The 18,149-nt window shown below is 37.6% G+C and overlaps 4 protein-coding genes across 6 annotated transcripts; 2 read left to right on the top strand and 2 right to left on the bottom strand.

The window, feature by feature from the left end:
• Window positions 1-50: 50 nt before the first annotated feature.
• LOC105971872 (acyl-CoA-binding domain-containing protein 1) lies at window positions 51-3,412 on the top strand. Of its 2 annotated transcripts, XM_088819216.1 has the most exons (7): window positions 67-243; window positions 358-898; window positions 1,503-1,608; window positions 1,720-1,820; window positions 1,968-2,059; window positions 2,431-2,528; window positions 2,976-3,412. In XM_088819216.1, the coding sequence occupies exons 2-7, from the start codon at window positions 429-431 to the stop codon at window positions 3,141-3,143; spliced, it is 1,035 nt and encodes a 344-aa protein (XP_088675342.1). In that variant the 5' UTR covers window positions 67-243; window positions 358-428; the 3' UTR covers window positions 3,144-3,412. The 2 variants fall into 2 exon arrangements, with proteins under 2 accessions (XP_012852247.2, XP_088675342.1); XM_012996793.2 differs by having other exon boundaries at window positions 51-898; window positions 1,723-1,820.
• A 218-nt stretch (window positions 3,413-3,630) lies between these two features.
• On the bottom strand, window positions 3,631-7,254 carry LOC105971827 (luminal-binding protein 5). The gene is made up of 8 exons (XM_012996733.2): window positions 6,978-7,254; window positions 6,225-6,498; window positions 5,892-6,106; window positions 5,558-5,800; window positions 4,896-5,375; window positions 4,647-4,801; window positions 4,476-4,558; window positions 3,631-4,376 (listed from the first exon to the last, which is right to left on the bottom strand). Exons 1-8 carry the CDS (start codon window positions 7,033-7,035, stop codon window positions 3,881-3,883), a joined length of 2,004 nt encoding a protein of 667 aa, XP_012852187.2. The 5' UTR covers window positions 7,036-7,254; the 3' UTR covers window positions 3,631-3,880.
• An 806-nt stretch (window positions 7,255-8,060) lies between these two features.
• Window positions 8,061-12,842, top strand: LOC105971770 (importin subunit beta-1). Its single transcript, XM_012996652.2, has 3 exons — window positions 8,061-8,286; window positions 9,174-11,597; window positions 11,678-12,842. Exons 2-3 carry the CDS (start codon window positions 9,181-9,183, stop codon window positions 11,874-11,876), a joined length of 2,616 nt encoding a protein of 871 aa, XP_012852106.2. The 5' UTR covers window positions 8,061-8,286; window positions 9,174-9,180; the 3' UTR covers window positions 11,877-12,842.
• A 2,634-nt stretch (window positions 12,843-15,476) lies between these two features.
• Window positions 15,477-17,147, bottom strand: PTAC7 (plastid transcriptionally active7). 2 transcript variants are annotated; one of them, XM_012996826.2, is made up of 4 exons: window positions 16,984-17,147; window positions 16,807-16,863; window positions 16,662-16,724; window positions 15,477-16,184 (listed from the first exon to the last, which is right to left on the bottom strand). In XM_012996826.2, the coding sequence occupies exons 1-4, from the start codon at window positions 17,038-17,040 to the stop codon at window positions 15,849-15,851; spliced, it is 513 nt and encodes a 170-aa protein (XP_012852280.1). In that variant the 5' UTR covers window positions 17,041-17,147; the 3' UTR covers window positions 15,477-15,848. The 2 variants fall into 2 exon arrangements, with proteins under 2 accessions (XP_012852280.1, XP_088675345.1); XM_088819219.1 differs by having other exon boundaries at window positions 16,807-16,875; window positions 16,984-17,121.
• Between the last annotated feature and the right edge of the window lie 1,002 nt (window positions 17,148-18,149).

An 18,149-nucleotide genomic window follows, 5' to 3' on the forward strand; every position in this document is an offset into this window, starting at 1 on the left:
ATTTAATCCGGGCCTTAGCTTAAATCCTCTCTGTAATCAAAAGCAGAATCGAATCCTCACTGCAAAGAACAGCAGGAACACAACCGCAGGTAATACCGCCTAACTCAGTTGGAAACACTACTGTAGAATCTGCTACTCTGCTTCTAACGGAGGCGCTCTCTGTTCTTCGTCTTCCTCCGTCGCTTCTGCCGGCAATTAAATCTTTCACTTCATTCTATTTTAGAAAACAAAATTCGTTCTCATGTAAGCGTACATGTAATAGTCTTAATTCTCTGATTTTTGTTCCTTGATTGATAAAAAGCCTCTGTTCATTTTGTTTTCTCTCTCTAATTTCTGTTGCTACCGTAACGCCGGTAGGGTTCCGTTTCGAATTGGCGTCTTTTGGTGTAATTTTTATCTAGTTTTTGTTTTCGGTGTTATCTGAATTGATGGCTGACTGGCATCAACTCCTTCAATCGGTGTTCATCGGCTTGATTTTCTCATTCCTGCTCGCGAAGCTATTCTCCGTAATCTTCGCCTTCCGTGACGAGAATCTCCGAATCACGCGCGCTCATTCTCCCGAACGCACAGCCGAGGAGAGATCTGTAGATTCGTCGTCGTCTAGGTTTTCTGAAGAAAACGAGCCGTTAATTGACGGAAACAAATCTGATGACGGAAGCGAGGTGATTAGCGATCACAGTGACAGTGATGATGATTGGGAGGGCGTAGAGAGCACTGAGTTGGATGAAATATTTAGTGCTGCGACTGCTTTTGTTGCCGCAACAGCTGCTGATCGGGCCGGGCTCAAGGTGTCGAGCGATGTGCAGTTGCAGCTTTACGGGCTGTATAAGATTGCGACTGAGGGACCCTGTACTGCCCCACAGCCCTCTGCTCTGAAAATGACTGCTCGTGCCAAATGGTAAATTTATGAGTAATTTATGCACGATTTCCATATCCCAATTTAGTTCGTTGTTTCTCGTTTGTTGATCTGTTTCGGTTATTATGGCCGTTTGGGCACTGTGATTGATGTGAATCATTTGCCACTTATCATGGTGATTGTGTGTGAACATGATACTAGTTATGTTTCTCTTATTTGTGACATGAATTTTTTGCTAGTTCAGTAAACTTCATTTGAGGCAACACGCGCTTTCACTGGTTCATTATGTCATCCCCTATAACAAAATGAGTTTTGCTAAGCCATTATTGCAATACAAATGTTTAAAAACAATAATTACTGGCTAAAAGGTTGAAAAACTTTTACATATGATTCATAGAAGAGGTAGTACATGTTTGTGCTTAGGGCACGTGAACCGTAGAATTTTATTTGTCAATGGATTCATGTTGCATGGGAATTTGTTTAACATATTAATGTATGAGAATTGTGGACTGATAGGATTATGGATAAAGATAGTAATTTGCAGTTGCTTGTGGTTTCTTTCTCACGTTTGATGGCCCATTGTCTTTGCCCTTTGAGAATGAAGATCTCTTGGCTAACCAGTTGAAAGACCTTGTTGTTGTGCTAGGCAAGCATGGCAGAAACTGGGCGCCATGCCTCCTGAAGAAGCAATGGAAAAGTACATTGACATTGTTTCTGAATTGTATCCCACCTGGCTTGATGGTGCTGTCACTGTGAGATCAGTATCACTTAGCTCGTTTCCCTCTTTTTTTATTCTTCTGAATCTTATATTTGTTTGCACTAGTCTCATTGTTGTTGTCGTTATACTCCCGTGTATCCTGTAGCAGAAGAGAAAAGATTCAAGGAGCAGTGATGCAGGCTCCAAAGCTCCGATGGGACCTGTTTTTAGTACCTTCATATATGAGGAGGAACCTGGGTCTGAGATGTAAGGATCCTCAAATTTTCCTGATTTAACATTTAACTGCTTCTTGCAAAACATTGTTTCTTATCGTCTGCGTAGTTGTATTTTCCCATCAATTTAGTCTTCTAAAGCAAGGATTTGAATGGTCTCTCGTATTTTTTTTTTCCGCAGGAAGTTGGATGATATTCATTCCTTTGCACAGGAAGGAGATGAAGAGAAGCTGCTTAAGTGCATTGAGAGTGGTGTCCCTATAAATCTAAAAGGTTTGTGGATGTGAAATTTCTTATATCTCTTTATATTCTTGTTTTGCTGTAATAATCATTGAAAATAAGTTATTAATAGTGTGAATGAGAGTTTTCAATTGCCATCTTAGAAGTTCCTTTTCTGAGAAGGAGGAACACTAACTTGAACTTGAAACTGTTAAGCTGTCAATTTGTATTGAATTTGTTCCTTATTCTGGAAGGTTTGAAAAATTCTGTCAATTATCAAGACCTTTCTTTCAGGTCAAAGTCAAGTTAAAGTGCCTGCCTGCATTTCTGGCCAGCCAATAGACTTTTTGGAATTTTGACGAATTTATTTATTTGGAGTTGAATTACTTCTCTGGCCTCAACGTGATTTTCTCGAAATGTTGCAGATAGTGAGGGTCGTACTCCTTTGCATTGGGCTGTAGATCGAGGCCATTTAAATGTCACAGCGTTGCTTCTGGAACAGAATGCTGATGTTAATGCTAAGGTAGATCGAAATTTGATTTATTGTAGTAGCTTCTGCTAAATCATCTGCTTGATATGACGAAGAAAAAAACAAAAAAGGTGCTACTCATATATATATTAGATCATATGATTAAACTAGCTAGTGTTACTATTCTTTCTAAAGTTTTGTGGTGTCCAAAATGGAAATGATCTATGATCTCCCATTAGTTCTAAACCTTTTGTAAAACGAAATGGAACCTTGAATTATTTTAGTAATGGTGAATGTTAGCATCAACTTCCACTACACTTTCCGCACGATAACGCTTATATTTTCGTCGATTGACTTATGAGGGGCTGTGATGGCCTTCCATTATTTGATACTGCATTCTCTGACATGCTTATGAAAGTTCTATAACAAGTTAAAGAAGCAGAAACAATAAACCGGTTAGTGTTTCTGTCAACCGTTCTCATGCGTGTGTTATAATTACAGGATGATGAAGGTCAAACCGCGTTGCATTATGCTGCATTATGCGAGAGAAATGCTATAGCGGAGTTACTTGTGAAACAAGGTGCTGACATAGAGATTAAGGACAACGAAGGGAACGCTCCTAAGGATGTTTGTGAGCTGAGCTGGCAAGGCGTGGAGCTTGTAAGCTAAACTGGTCTGACTAAGTAGTAATTTCGTGTTTTTGACCTGTTCTGTGGATTAATACTTCCACTTGCTTACATGCCCAGCTATAGTACCTTTTGTCTGGGTTCAGGGTTTTGTTATTTTTCAACCACAGGGCTCTTTTGTTGTATCTCTGCGTTCGATATAACGGTTGTTTCCTTGTAATAGTACTTTGGATGGAATTCGTTTGCAAGGATATTTTGGATTAACTGCAAATAGACAAAAAAGTTATAGCAAAAATAGAACAGTTAAATCTCTTTTATGTTTGTCGATTACAAATATTTTCTCCAATTATGAATGAAGAGTATCTTCTAGTCTCCGTTTCGTAAAGTTTATCAACTCGAAACGGAGTTTTTCCATCTCTTCGAATGTTAAACTTGTATTTATGGTTTCTTAAATTTGAATTTTTAGTTTAAGAACAACTTTTGTTATGGTTCCAAAGCTTCCAGTCCTCCGGGCTTATAAAGGCATGAAGTTATTATTAAAGCATTATTTTTTCTTATTTTATTTAATAAAAAAAATTCTAAGAAGAGGTTCATGGAAGAATGGTAAAAATCCCATATCTCTTGCACATGGGAATTGAAATACAAATTCACCAAGCATGGGAATACATGTAATAATAAACTCAAACACTATATATCCTACCAAAAAATAAGAAAAAAACAAGCTGTGTCTGTGTATAGCCTATCGCTCGCTAAATATCTCTTGTTCGAAAAACGCAACGCTTACAGTTCATCATGGTCATCCTCATCCTCCTCCGTCTTTCCTTCAGGGGCCCCACCGGACCTCTGGTAAACAGCTGTAATAATCGGATTACAAACAGCTTCCACCTCCTTGAGCTTCTCCTCGTAATCCTCTTTTTCAGCTGACTGATTCTCATCCAACCACTCCAACGCCTCCTTTGTTGCCGTTTCAATCTTTTCCTTCTCGTCAGTCTCCAATTTATCTGCAAGCTTGTCCTTGTCGTTTATCTGGTTCCTCATGTTGTACACGTAAGTCTCGAGGCTGTTTCTTGCATCGATTCTCTCCTTCACCTTCTTGTCTTCTTCCGCAAATTCTTCCGCTTCTTTAACCATCCGCTCGATTTCCTCCTGGCTCAGACGCCCTTTCTCGTTTGTGATTGTGATTTTCTCGGATTTTCCGGAGGCCTTGTCCTCAGCTTTCACGTTTAGAATACCGTTTGCGTCTACTTCGAATGTCACTTCAATTTGCGGGATTCCTCTGTTTTATTTAAGAGGCAATAGAATGATATAAATAAGACTTCTAGACAAAAAAATATTTCTGAAGAATTTTAGTATACTTGTATATAGATAGACAAACCTTGGGGCTGGGGCGATTCCTGTGAGATCGAATTTACCAAGTAATCTACAGTCCTTTGTAAGACTTCTTTCACCCTCGAAAACCTGTCCATTTACAAAATGTTATTGGTTGGTAACATAGGAATGTGATATTTTCAAGTTATAGGAAGAATCGAATAAATTCGACGAGTACCTGAATTGTCACGGTGGTTTGTTGGTCTTGGTAAGTGGTGAAAACTTGGGATTTTGAGGTTGGGATAACAGTGTTTCTTGGGATCAACTTGGTCATCACTCCTCCAACAGTTTCAATGCCGAGTGTCAATGGAGCCACATCCAAGAGAAGTAGATCTGATCATAGCATTGTGTTTCGAGTTAGCAATTAATGAAAAAACAAACAAACAAACAATCATCGGCTAAAAAAAAAGGTTATAACAGACAGTACCTTTGGTTTCATCACCTCCCTCTCCACTGATGATTCCTCCTTGAACCGCTGCACCATAAGCAACTGCCTCGTCAGGGTTAACACCTTTGTTGGGTTCCTTACCATCGAAGAAATCCTTGAGGAGCTGTTGAATCTTTGGGATTCTGGTGCTTCCTCCAACAAGTACAATTTCATCAATTTGTCGTTTTTCCAAACCGGCATCTTCCATGGCTTTCTTGACGGGGCCCATTGTTTTTCTGAACAGGTCATTGTTCATTTCTTCGAAACGGGCTCTTGTGAGGGGTTCGGATAAATCTACACCGTCGAATAGAGACTCGATCTCTACTCGGACCTGATGCTGACTGCTCAAGGATCTCTTGGCACGCTCGGCTTCTCTCCTCAGCTTGCCAAGTGCTCTGTGATCCTTGCTGATGTCCTTGCCGTGCTTCTTCTTGATCAATTTGATGAAATATTCCATGATTCTTTGATCAAAATCCTCACCTGCATAAAACAAAGATGTTGTGATTAAATGCATCAAAATCTCCACTACCCAATTAAATCATTTATGATGCAACAGAGAATCCAGTTGTCACTATACAGTTCCATGTTTCTATTATGTGTAAATCTGCTTCAATGATACAAAAGCAACCGGGTTGAAATTCCGGAAAGAGAAGAATCCCTACCTCCCAAGTGAGTGTCTCCATTTGTGGAAAGAACCTCGAAAACACCGTTATCGATAGTCAAGATACTGACATCAAATGTTCCACCACCAAGGTCAAAGACAAGAATGTTCTTTTCACCACCTTTCTTGTCCAAACCGTACGCAATCGCTGCTGCTGTTGGTTCGTTAATAATTCTCACAACATTCAGCCCAGCGATTGTGCCAGCATCTTTAGTAGCCTGCCTCTGAGCATCATTGAAGTAAGCTGCAGAAGAGAACATTCCACAAATAAAATCAATAATTACCAATTTAAATAACCATACATTTATTCAAAAAAACGCAGGCCAAAAATTTACCAGGGACGGTGACAACAGCATCCTTAATTTTCTTTCCGAGGTAAGCCTCAGCTGTCTCCTTCATCTTGGTCAAAATCATGGCACTGACCTCCTCAGGACTGAAGACCTTGGTCTCACCATCTCTGATCTTGACTTGTATATAAGGCTTTCCATCCCTGTTGACAATCTTGTACGGAACAAGCTTCATATCCTTTTGGACTTCTTTGTCCTCAAACCTGTTCAGTAGCAAGAGTTAAAGAGTCAAAACATTGAAGAGAGAGAGAGAGAGAGAGAGAGAGAGAGAGAGAGAGAGAGAGAGAGAGAGAGAGAGAGAGAGAGGCATGAGATTATTACTTTCTTCCAATTAGTCTCTTGACATCAAACACAGTCCTCTCAGGATTAACAGCAAATTGATTCTTTGCCGCCTCACCGATCAACCTCTCACTGTCGGTGAAACCAACCCACGAGGGGGTGATTCGGTTACCTTGATCATTTGCTATTATTTCAACATGACCATTTTTGTAAACACCCACACATGAATAAGTTGTACCAAGGTCTATGCCAATAACTGTTCCAACTTTCGGAGCCTCCTCCTCCTCTGCTGCTATCGAAAATGCAAACAAATTTCCTGTTTCAAATAATCAATTGCCCTATCAACGCATTTATTCCAATGATTTTGAAGATCACGCAACAAGTTTATCATACAGTAATTGCAGAATTCGTAAGTCGACAAATTCCCTAATCGTGCAGACGATGCATGCATATTGAGGAGAAATATTAAATGAATCTGGAAAAAAGGATAACTATTTCTAAACAAGCCAGATCTGAAACTATTTAGCATGTGAGAGACTCTGATTTCCATCGCCAACAGATGAAAAAAATAATTACAAAAAAAAAAAAAAGTACGCATCAATGTATACTAAAAATGCTAAAAAATCGGCTAAAACCTTTTCGCAAACAGTTCGTTATCAACGAAAATATTTGATTTACATAAAGCAAATACAAACTGCAGTAAATCAAGCATTTTTTTTATAATCATACCAATATTATTTCATCTCAGGAAGAAAAATAAAAAAATGTGCGCAAAATTTCAAAAGAAACCCTCACCGATCAGAACGACCGCGAAGATGATCGAAGACGCGCGTCTCTTCCACGCAACAGCCATTGCAGCGAAGCTCAACAATTAAATGATTTCGTTCGATTTTCTGCTCTGTTTTGTTTTTCCCTTCTTCCCTGGTATTGTGTGTCTTTGTGTAGAGTTCTGAATCTGATGGGGAAACGGTTGGGGAGCGCGAATATATAGCAATTCGGGTGAAAGGTACATTCGTCATCCACTATGACGTGGACCAATCAGAACGCGCGTATGAATCATCTCTGTCGAGTTACGCGCCCCCCTCGGTTTGAATACTAAAGTTGTCGTCACTGGTGCTTGCGTGGGCCAACAGCAGGGAATTGCCGCGTCACTTGTGATGACGTGGACCAATTAAAACTGGCGGATAAAACATGAAGGCCAATATCAGCATATTGGGCCGAATTACATGTCTCGGTTGGTCTGACTTTAACTACGGCCCATACAATTCAATTTTTTTTTTCTTCTAATTTTGTTTATATGTTAATTAATAATTATTTTTAAAAATTTACATATATTAATTAGGGTAAATTACAAACACCCCCCTGAGGTATTGTACATTTACGAAAAAAACCCCTCTTGTTTGGATAATTACATCTACCCCCCTCAACTATGATTTTTTCTTACACCTCCACCCTTGTGGTGTCAAATTCAACATAATCATCTAGATTTCGTGGAATGTGCTCTAGTTTGTACTTGTTTTGTGTAAAAATACAGTTTTCGATGCACTACTATCTAATATATACAAGCCAAAAAACACATATTATGATCATCTTGCTTCAAAATGTAGAGTTCCAATGGGATAAACTAGGTACATAAGTGATAATATTCCATATAATCTCGAAGATTCTACTAAATTTGGGGAGTTTTCGTAATTTGACCATACCTTAGGGGATGGTTGTAATATACCCTATTAATTAATATTTAAAATATTTTAAATCAAATATAACAAGGACAAGTAATTAAGAGACGAGGAAGAGTAAAATAACAAGGAGAAACTTCGTCAAATGGGGCCCACAAGTTATAAATAATAATACATGGTCGGGCAATAACAGCCAAGCATAAATAAAAATTAGTCATAGAAACCGCGGGGAATATAAAGAAAATAAATATTATTTGTTTGAAAGGCCAACTTTAGGTATTTTCTCTCTCTAAACACACAGCAAAACACATCCCTCTTTTCTAAAAACTCCGATTAGGGTTTCCGGGGCGCCGCTTCTGAATTTTTATCCGATAGAGAGCGAACTCTACTGTCGATATCTCTGCCGCATCGTATTTATTCATCAGGTAAATTTTATGATACGGTTTTGCATTAATTCCCTTGCTGCTGTTTGGTATGTGTGTTTAATTAATCTAATATAGGTTTTTTCGCCCGAAATCGTTGAATTTGTATATAGTTGTTGATAATTGGGGTAGTTGTGGATCTGCTTGTTTGGTTGATCCGATTGCCGACTCTTATTCTTTTGGCCAAGAAATTATGATCTCTTAGTTATTTTGTGTGAACACGCGGAACTGTTAGTTGATGAAGTCCATGTTGATTGAATCAACATGGTATTCTTCTGTATTGTTTTTGTTGTGCGTTTATGTATTGACCTGCTGGCATCGGTCGTTTTGATTTTATTTGCAATTGTAGAGCTGATTTTATATGTATAACCTGATGCCTTTTGATAGGTTTGAAACCATATTTTTGGATAATTGATGGTAGTGTTGTAATGCTTTGCCATGCTCACATGGAGTAGACTGCATTGAGCAGTTGGGTGTTTATCTATGGAATATACGTTGAATTTGTTTTGATTTATTTCTGCTTGTCGTGTCCATAATGGAAACATATGCACTGATATCTGCATAGTCGAATATGATGAGAATTCAACTTCTTTTTTATGTTCAATTGACTGTTATCTTATGGATTTTCGGGCAATGGAAAAGAAATGCCGTTTCCGCGTATTTTAGTGAATCTAATCCTCTCTCTGCATATTTTAGTGAATTAAAATGTGCCCTAATGTTTTCAGTTGTCAAAGCTAATTATTCACATTTATTTTTGTTGGAACTGATGTGAACCGTTAAATGTGCTGTATCTTTCTTGAAACTTCATTAGTTTGCTCATTTCATCTGAATCGGTTTGCTTTTGGCTCCCCATTGTCGTGTAATTAATCTTTTACGTTTGATGTTGGCAGATAAATTATGGCTATGGAAGTCACCCAGGTCCTTTTAAGTGCACAATCAGTTGATTCAACCGTAAGGAAGCATGCCGAAGAAACTCTTAAACAGTTCCAGGAGCAAAACCTTCCTGTTTTTCTGTTATCTCTTTCAGCAGAGCTTGCTAGTGAGGAGAAGCCAGTTGACAGCCGTAGACTAGCAGGTCTGATTCTTAAAAATGCTCTGGATGCAAAGGAGCAGCACAGAAAGTACGAGCTTGTGCAGAGGTGGTTATCATTGGATGTGGCTGTGAAGAGCCAGATCAGGGCGTACTTGTTACAGACCCTCTCTTCTACTGTATCTGATGCTAGGTCAACTGCATCGCAAGTCATTGCTAAGGTTGCAGGCATTGAACTGCCGCAGAAGCAGTGGCCTGAACTCATAGGATCCCTCTTGTCAAATGTTCACCAGGTCCCGCCTCATGTTAAGCAAGCTACCCTGGAATCTCTGGGGTATATATGTGAAGAAGTTTCTCCAGACGCTATCGAGCAAGATCAAGTAAATAAGATACTTACGCTTGTGGTTCAAGGCATGAATGCTAATGAAGCTAATATCGATGTCAGGCTTGCTGCAACCCGAGCTTTATACAATGCTCTTGGATTTGCCCAAGCTAACTTTTCCAACGATATGGAGCGGGATTACATAATGAGAGTTGTTTGTGAGGCCACTCTTTCTCCAGAAGTGAAAATTAGACAGGCTTCCTATGAGTGCTTGGTCTCTATTGGATCAACGTATTATGAGAAATTAGCTCCATACATACAAGACATTTTCAACATCACATCCAAGGCTGTTCGGGAAGACGAGGAACAGGTTGCTCTTCAAGCAATTGAATTTTGGAGCTCTATTTGTGATGAGGAAATTGATATTTTGGAAGAGTATGGGGGTGATTTTACAGCAGATTCCGATGTTCCATGCTATTACTTCATCAAGCAGGCACTCCCTGCACTTGTCCCTTTGTTATTGGAGACACTTCTTAAGCAAGAAGAAGATCAGGATCAGGATGAAGGTGCTTGGAATCTTGCAATGGCTGGTGGAACTTGCCTCGGTTTGGTGGTGCGGACTGTGGGTGATGACATTGTACCACTTGTCATGCCATTTATTGAAGAAAATTTATCAAAAGAGGATTGGAGGCGTAGAGAAGCCGCAACTTATGCATTTGGTTCCATTTTGGAAGGCCCTTCACCTGAAAAATTAACCCCTATTGTAAATGTTGCTTTGAATTTCATGCTCACAGCATTGACTAAAGATCCAAGCAGTCACGTGAAGGACACAACTGCCTGGACCCTCGGGAGAATATTCGAATTTCTACATGGTTCAGCAGTGGAGAATCCTATAATTACCCCGTCAAACTGTCAGCAGATAGTCACAGTTCTTCTTGAGAGCATGAAAGATGCCCCAAATGTTGCCGAGAAAGCATGTGGTGCTCTCTATTTTCTAACCCAAGGCTACGAGGATTTGGGCTCAACATCACCATTGACACCTTATTTTCAAGATATTGTCCAGTGCCTTCTTAATGTCACTCACAGAGAAGATGCCGCGGAGTCACGCCTTAGGTCGTCTGCCTACGAGACACTAAATGAAGTAGTGAGGTGTTCAACTGAGGAAACTGCTCGCTTGGTGTTGGAACTTGTTCAGGTCATCATGCAAGAGCTTCACAAGACTCTCGAGGCTCAGAAACTTTCGTCTGATGAGAGAGAGAAACAGAATGAATTACAAGGCCTTCTTTGCGGGTGCTTACAGGTCATCATCCAGAAACTAGGGGTATCAGAAGCCACCAAGTTTGCCTTCATGCAGTACGCAGATCAGATAATGAGTCTTCTTTTAGGAGTTTTTGCCTGTAGAAGTGCCACTGTCCATGAGGAAGCGATGCTTTCCATTGGTGCACTTGCCTATGCAACAGGTCCAAACTTTGCAAAGTACATGCCTGATTTTTACAAGTATTTGGAGATGGGTCTTCAGAATTTTGAGGAATACCAAGTTTGTTCTGTCACTGTTGGTATTGTGGGTGACATCTGCAGGGCATTGGAGGATAAGATTCTGCCTTACTGTGATGGGATAATGACTCAGCTTCTAAAAGACTTGTCGAGCAACCAGTTGCACCGATCTGTGAAGCCTCCAATCTTTTCATGCTTTGGAGACATAGCACTAGCAATCGGCGAGAATTTTGAGAAGTATTTGATGTATGCGATGCCAATGCTGCAGAGTGCTGCAGAGTTGTCTGCTCACACTTCAGGTGCTGATGATGAAATGATTGAATATACTAATCTCTTAAGGAATGGAATCTTAGAGGCATATTCTGGGATATTCCAGGGCTTCAAGAACTCTCCCAAAACCCAACTCCTGATTCCATACGCACCCCACGCCTTGCAATTCCTGGATAGCATTTACATGGAGAAGGATATGTGAGTGTACTTCTCATCTTATTATTTTGGTTTTTTTTTTTTGATTTGTTATCTCATTGTGCTGTACATTTGATCTGCAGGGATGATATTGTGATGAAAACTGCTATTGAAGTACTTGGAGATCTAGCAGATACTTTGGGCAGTAATGCCGGTTCTCTGATTCAGCAATCCATGTCGTGCAAAGACTTCTTAAATGAATGTTTGTCTTCGGAGGACCACTTGATCAAGGAATCTGCTGAGTGGGCCAGGTTGGCTATTAGTCGTGCTATATCTGTTTGAGGTTGTGTACGCTCGTGCATATAACTTTTACCTTGCATACATGCATATGGGGTCGGGTTGGGTGGGGTCGGGTCGGGTCGGGCATGGGCCAGTGTCGGGGTCCGCGTTGTACAACAGTCATGTCATGACCATTTTCAGACAACATAAGCATACTTGTTCTTGTTGTCAACTAACTCATGCATAAGCATCATCGAGTCGGGTTCTAATTTGGGGTGGGGTGGGGGGGTTGGGGGTGGGGGTGGGGGTAGTCGGTGATGGGGGCTTCTCGGATTCATTCTTGACGACCGATAAATGGAAGTGTCGTTGTTGGTGAATGGGCTAAATGGGCAAATTACGCTGGGATGCTTAATCAGGCTTGTTCGTAATGTAACAAGCCTGAAGTCAACTTGGGGGACCCACATTGTTGTAAACAAATTTTGATCTCGTGATACTTGGGAGGTCACAGCTACCCTGCCATTCTTTTTTTCTTTCGTATTCATAATTTTTTTTCCCATCATATTTTTCATGTCAGGTCCGAGTCGGATACAATCTTGTTTCATTTTCCAGTAAAATGGAATAAGGTTGTTGTGTCATCATATTTTTAGTTAGGACATTACATTTGCATTTTTTTGTTCATCATGATTAGTCGTTAGGTTTTCACAAGTCATTTTGAGTCGATTTTTGAGGAAGATGCTCTTGCCAGCTATTTTCTGCTGGCACAACAGTTTATTTAATTCCCCTTAAAACATTGCCTTTTGAACATGTAATCTATATTTTGTTTGAATTCTCAAACAGTGGGATATTTTGGATTTTGGGTTTGTCATGAAATTGCGATGACATCGAAGAATAGGATTGAAACACTTGTCGTCAGTAGGCAAATGTATTCGTGGGCTCTGGTATTTATCTCTTATCTTATGCTCTGTAAAGTTTATGTTTATAAATCATGGTTCGTTACGACCACCGGTTTTATGTACTATTTATTGCTTATTTTTACTATAATATTTAAGACAAATTCACTGAGTTTCTACCTCAGTGAATTTATTACAGAATCATCATTCAGTCAAATTATAAAATTCTATCTTTTTTGTTCTCTTTAGTGCTCTGAATAATGGCTCTAAAATATCTCAAACACCTCGAGAAATATCAGTCACATATAGATTTCAATGGGTAGGCCACTGCCAATTTTCGTCTCCTGCGAAATTGATTTATCGAAGTGACGAAAGATGAAAATATGAGGACGAGAGTGCATTACGTGTTACCGATAAATTTCACAATACAAAGAACAATAATAGAAAAACGAAAAACAAAAGTGGTTGTACCTCTTCTCTTTTGGTTCATAGTACATCTAAATAGTTTTAGGTGAAGTTCGTAGTTATCGAAGATCGAAAACAAGGGTTAAAATATATGATGATGACGTACTAAAATAATGGTTATGTTGTACCACGAAAGATGGATGAATAATTTTTTCCACTTGATAAATAAGAGGTCAAAAGCAAGATATATAAATGGAATAAAATAGAAAGACATCTCCACATCCAAGTAAAGTTGGATATTGACAAGTCAATTCGTGGCAACAGTTCTAAAGTGGCTGAATAAGCCATAGCCAGAGCTTCACTTGTACTACAGTACTCTGCATACTAACTTTCTCACTGTAACAACTCTATGTATGTATGTATGTATGTATGTATACCATTATATAAATACGAGTAATAGTAAAATATTTTGGTGAAACTTCGTTTTTAAATAAGCCCACGAGTTACGCTCGTGCATAGTTTTGAGTTTGCTATCAGCACGCAATATCTATCGACAGATTTTAGACGACCGGTGGAATAAAAAATGGGAAGAAAAGTAGATTGACTTGAAAAAAGAAAAAAAGGGTGATATTTAATTTAAAAAGTGAATTCATGTAAAGCTTGTTGTCCACATGCATGTTTACAATATATGAATGTGTGTCACTGTGTGGGTTCTATATATCTTGATGTAACATGCATATATATATATATATATATATGTATATTGTGAAGAAGTTGACTTGCATTTTGGTAATGCATTCCCATCATCTTTTTTGGTGGGTGGGTGGCTGTGTAGCACCAGAACCATACACTTTTCATGCCCATTTTTTTGTGCTTATATAACCCCCCACCTTTCTTTTTTCTTCCCCCACATGCTTCCCTCCCAATTCTTTCTAGAAAAAAAAAAAACACTAGTTTGAATTCAATTAATTATTTGATAATTATACAGTCAACCGCGATTAATTAATTATGAATACGAGGATAAAGGGTTCTCTTGTATTCCTCTTCTTCCTACTCATGTTCCTCCTATCTTCAGGTATTCATCTGTACACACACATATATACACATATATATATATATGTATATATAATGTTTTGGAGTCTATATTTAATGGTTAGTACAATGTAGTTGTAGGCATAATTAATCTCTACAGTGATGGAACTAACCCTCTCCACTTGCTTCCCAAGGTAAATATATACATGGACTAGTCATTTGCTTTTTTTCCGGTTATAGATTATCATATATATATATATATATATATATATATATATATATATATATATATATATATATATATATATATATATATATATATACTAATATTGGATGCACGTTTCGTTATTAAGGGAGAAGTGAGAGCAAAAACAAGAAAACTAATGGGGTTCGTCCAAGTATTAGACTACGATTACGCAGGCCCTAATCCAAAGCATGACCCAAGAGGGAAGCGAGGTGGTGGTGGCAAAAATCCATGATTTTCTAATAATTATTTTATTAGTATTTAATTATTCTACTTGCTGGATTAAAGTAGTTATAATTGTGAAGTTTTGGACCATATCATATGCTATATTTTATCTACCAGTAACATATAACAAATTAATGCTACTAGTATCATGTACTGTGTAATAGAAGCCTTGGTGCTTCAAATCTCTGCTAATTTCTACCTTGTTTTTCTTTAATTAGGGAATATAATAAGGTTTTTTTTTTTTTTTTTTAATGTATTGTTAACTAGTTGCAGAGTAAAATTTGCAGCAGAGAAATAAATTAAAGGAGATTAATCAGTTGTTGTTTTGCTGAAGGAGGAATAATTGAGAAATTATATTGTTCTTGTGCATGTATGATTTAATATGCATATTCCTTTACACAAAGTACATTTACCAAATTAAATTAATGCTAATCAATTAAATTATATTCATGTATAGTAGTTACTGTTGAGATAAGGCATGCTGCCATTTCTAGGTTGTTTCTCTCCACTTCATATTTTTGTCCTAAATCCATCACATCAATTTCACAAGCACTAGTAGTAGTGTATACCATTTGTTATCTGATAAGGGGTTTCAGATTCAGAACTCAACATACATAATTTTACTAATTTTTGCAAATTAAATGAAATTTGCCCGGCTAATTCTGGGGGCAAAACGGTCTTTTCCTTAGTTCGTTTCTCGGGTTAAATTCAAACCATGATTCAAATGGAACGTCATGAGCCATCCTTATCACAAACTTTCGGCTTTCCCCTTTTTCTTTAACTAGTAGGGATTGAGGAAGATATATATGAATTAAGCATTACTGAAGCTTCTCCAAACCAAAAATTTAGACCACTCAATAATGCATATGGGGGAATAAATAGTATATAGATAGATATTTAAATAGTGACACAGTAAGTCAACAATTTTCGTCCGAAGTCGATTACATCTCTAACGAAATACACGTAATATAGTATCGATCGTTCATTCACACAAAAATAACGAACACATTCGATTTTTGTCCGAAGCCGATTTCACCTGGATGTATGTAGCGTATATATTTGATCTAGTTTCATCCAAGAAAATAACGAAGTAGTTTATTACATCACGATATCCGTAATCTCCACTAATCAGCATAAAACACGAAAATCTTCCTCAAATAGCACATACAAGAAACCTCTCGCAATTTAAACACACTTCCACGCAGAATAACCTCATATAAAATTCATCAGAAAATTGTTCTAATCGTAAAGTTCGTTTCTTAGGTAACCGGGACCCGGTTTAAACGGGTCCTCTTCTATGTATCCATCGGTTCGGTAATATCCAGCATCGTTCATACGATTACTGAGTACATGAAGAATTGCCTTTTTGCTACCGTACTCGTCGCGGTTATTCTCTACGTATTGTTTTGCCTCTGCTGCAATTTCGTTAACGAAAGCGAACCTGTTATCTTCGGACAATAATAACCTCTCGATGTCCATTGTCAGTTGCTTTCCAGTATCTCGTATCTTCCTCACCTGCTCCTCGAGAAACGGGACTCTTTCCATATGGTAGTCCAATATATCATCCTTCTTTGTCTGAAAAATCGATATTTTTGATACGTAAAGATGGAGCGAAACAATTACCGGATAACAAAGTTTACAAGATTAAACCAAAATCAGGACATCCATTCAACAAAATCCAACCCAAGATCAATTCTTGATCTACATAGTGAAGAAAATGATCACTCGTTTGAGCTCCGAAGTTGAAGCTAAATATTTGGCCCTTTTCTTACGATTCTCCGATAAAAAATCGAAATTTTCCTACTTTAGTATTTACTGTTTTCAAACAAATTAAGTAGCATTTTTTTCCAAATTAGGGTTCTTGGTTATGATATTCCCTTCTTCTAAGTTCTAACGCTTAATTATATCCCTCAGCCAAACAATCCCTAATCTCTATGATTGGAAATAATTAACTCAAAATTCAGCCCTCCACTTTTTACACTGTTGAGCATTCGAATTTGACTGTGTACAACAACACATTACAGCATAAAAATTAGGGTTTCAAAATCATACCAATTTTCTCCGCCTCCACACTCGCCTATTACCACGTCCTGAATTCCCCGAGTTTGAATTATCCTGTAAATCAAACAACAAAGCGAAAAATATTAAATTATATAAAACTCATGTGGTAAAATAAATAAATAAATAAAAATCAAACCTGTGACTTCATAGCACAATTTGTCCGCCATTGATTTTGAGCTTTCACTTCGATTTTCTGCAAATGAATCTTAAAAAATAAGAACGCATTTATTTTGAAAAAACCAAAAAAAAACAATGAGCAAAATATAATAAAATAATGAAGGAAAAACGAAAGGAAAATGAAGAGCATAATTACAGGGAAACAGTGGGAAAGTGAAAAGCCATTGAACGTAGAAGCAGAGAGCACAACCATTGCAGCGAGCTCAACTCTCTGATGAGATAACTTCCTTTTTTCTTTTATTTCCGGAATTTTTTTTTGGGCCAATCAGAACATAAACCTAATTTGGGCTCAACTCTATTCAATGTGAACGGCCCGTTTGGATTCAGAATTCAAATCAATGGATGTATCGGGTCGGGTCGGGTTTTGATTTGACTTGTATTCTATTATTTGACCAAAATTGAGGTTGCGTGTGCGAATTAATATCATGTATTTTAGCTGGTTGAACACTCGTGAATAGATTATAGAATCTTAAATGCTATTCATAGAACATAATTTACTGTCTTGCAGTGCGACTTTATTTTATTTGTAATTTTTCATAGAAAAAAATCACAATTCTCTCAAATTCTTTCCCAACTATATTTCGTGCATGGATATTTCGTATTTACTAACACGGAATGGATGAAGGCATTTCGTGCAAAGAAGCACGTAATAGTATTTTTCTACGATACACAAAACCATAAATTTATGTTTTTTTATGCATTTCGTGTAGTATTGCACGAAATGAAACACTGCATTTCGTGCAATACTACACAAAATGCATAAAAAATGAAAATTCGATAAAAAAATATGTTCTTTATCTCAAAATTGAAGTAGGTTTCGTCCATATTGATAATTATTGTGTTCTAATTGATATTATTGGAAAAATTTGACCATTTGGAAAGTTCTAAAATTCGAAAGTTGAGAGAATTTGGAAAAAAATTAAAGAAATTCTTGACAAATGAATTATTTCGCACTGTAACTGAAAAACAATGCACTATGAATAGTAAACCCCTTATAGAATATAGATCAAAATGATGAGCAATGACGTAATTATTATATTTTTCCAATTTTGCTTTTTATTAATGGAGGGGAATTCAAATATTCCATATTGGTGTAAAATTTTATATTATTAGTTAGTTGCGTATTATATTTTCTACAAAAAAGAAAAAAACAATTTCCAAACGATATATTGCAACTCATTCTTATATTTTATTGTATATGAAAAAAAGTAATTAATGAAAAGGATTTAAAATATTTAAATGCAACAAATTAGTGCGTATACGGTATATGAATGAGATGGGCCCACCTAAAAGATAAACATC

This window comes from Erythranthe guttata, chromosome 6, assembly GCF_056151865.1.
Source record: "Erythranthe guttata isolate IM_541 chromosome 6, IM_541, whole genome shotgun sequence".
Taxonomy (NCBI): domain Eukaryota; kingdom Viridiplantae; phylum Streptophyta; class Magnoliopsida; order Lamiales; family Phrymaceae; genus Erythranthe; species Erythranthe guttata.

Coding starts and splice junctions, on each gene's coding strand:
- LOC105971872 (XM_088819216.1), top strand. CDS start 429: ATGGCTGACTGGCATCAACTCCTTCAATCGGTGTTCATCGGCTTGATT. Junction 1,821..1,967: donor GAGGAACCTGGGTCTGAGAT/GTAAGGATCCTC, acceptor TTTTTTCCGCAG/GAAGTTGGATGATATTCATT. Junction 2,529..2,975: donor ATGCTGATGTTAATGCTAAG/GTAGATCGAAAT, acceptor TTATAATTACAG/GATGATGAAGGTCAAACCGC.
- LOC105971827 (XM_012996733.2), bottom strand. CDS start 7,035: ATGGCTGTTGCGTGGAAGAGACGCGCGTCTTCGATCATCTTCGCGGTC. Junction 5,376..5,557: donor TGGAGACACTCACTTGGGAG/GTAGGGATTCTT, acceptor TGTTTTATGCAG/GTGAGGATTTTGATCAAAGA. Junction 4,377..4,475: donor GGAATCGCCCCAGCCCCAAG/GTTTGTCTATCT, acceptor TAAATAAAACAG/AGGAATCCCGCAAATTGAAG.
- LOC105971770 (XM_012996652.2), top strand. CDS start 9,181: ATGGCTATGGAAGTCACCCAGGTCCTTTTAAGTGCACAATCAGTTGAT. Junction 11,598..11,677: donor ATTTACATGGAGAAGGATAT/GTGAGTGTACTT, acceptor TTTGATCTGCAG/GGATGATATTGTGATGAAAA.
- PTAC7 (XM_088819219.1), bottom strand. CDS start 17,040: ATGGTTGTGCTCTCTGCTTCTACGTTCAATGGCTTTTCACTTTCCCAC. Junction 16,876..16,983: donor CACTTTCCCACTGTTTCCCT/GTAATTATGCTC, acceptor TTATTTTTTAAG/ATTCATTTGCAGAAAATCGA. Junction 16,725..16,806: donor ATTGTGCTATGAAGTCACAG/GTTTGATTTTTA, acceptor TTTGATTTACAG/GATAATTCAAACTCGGGGAA.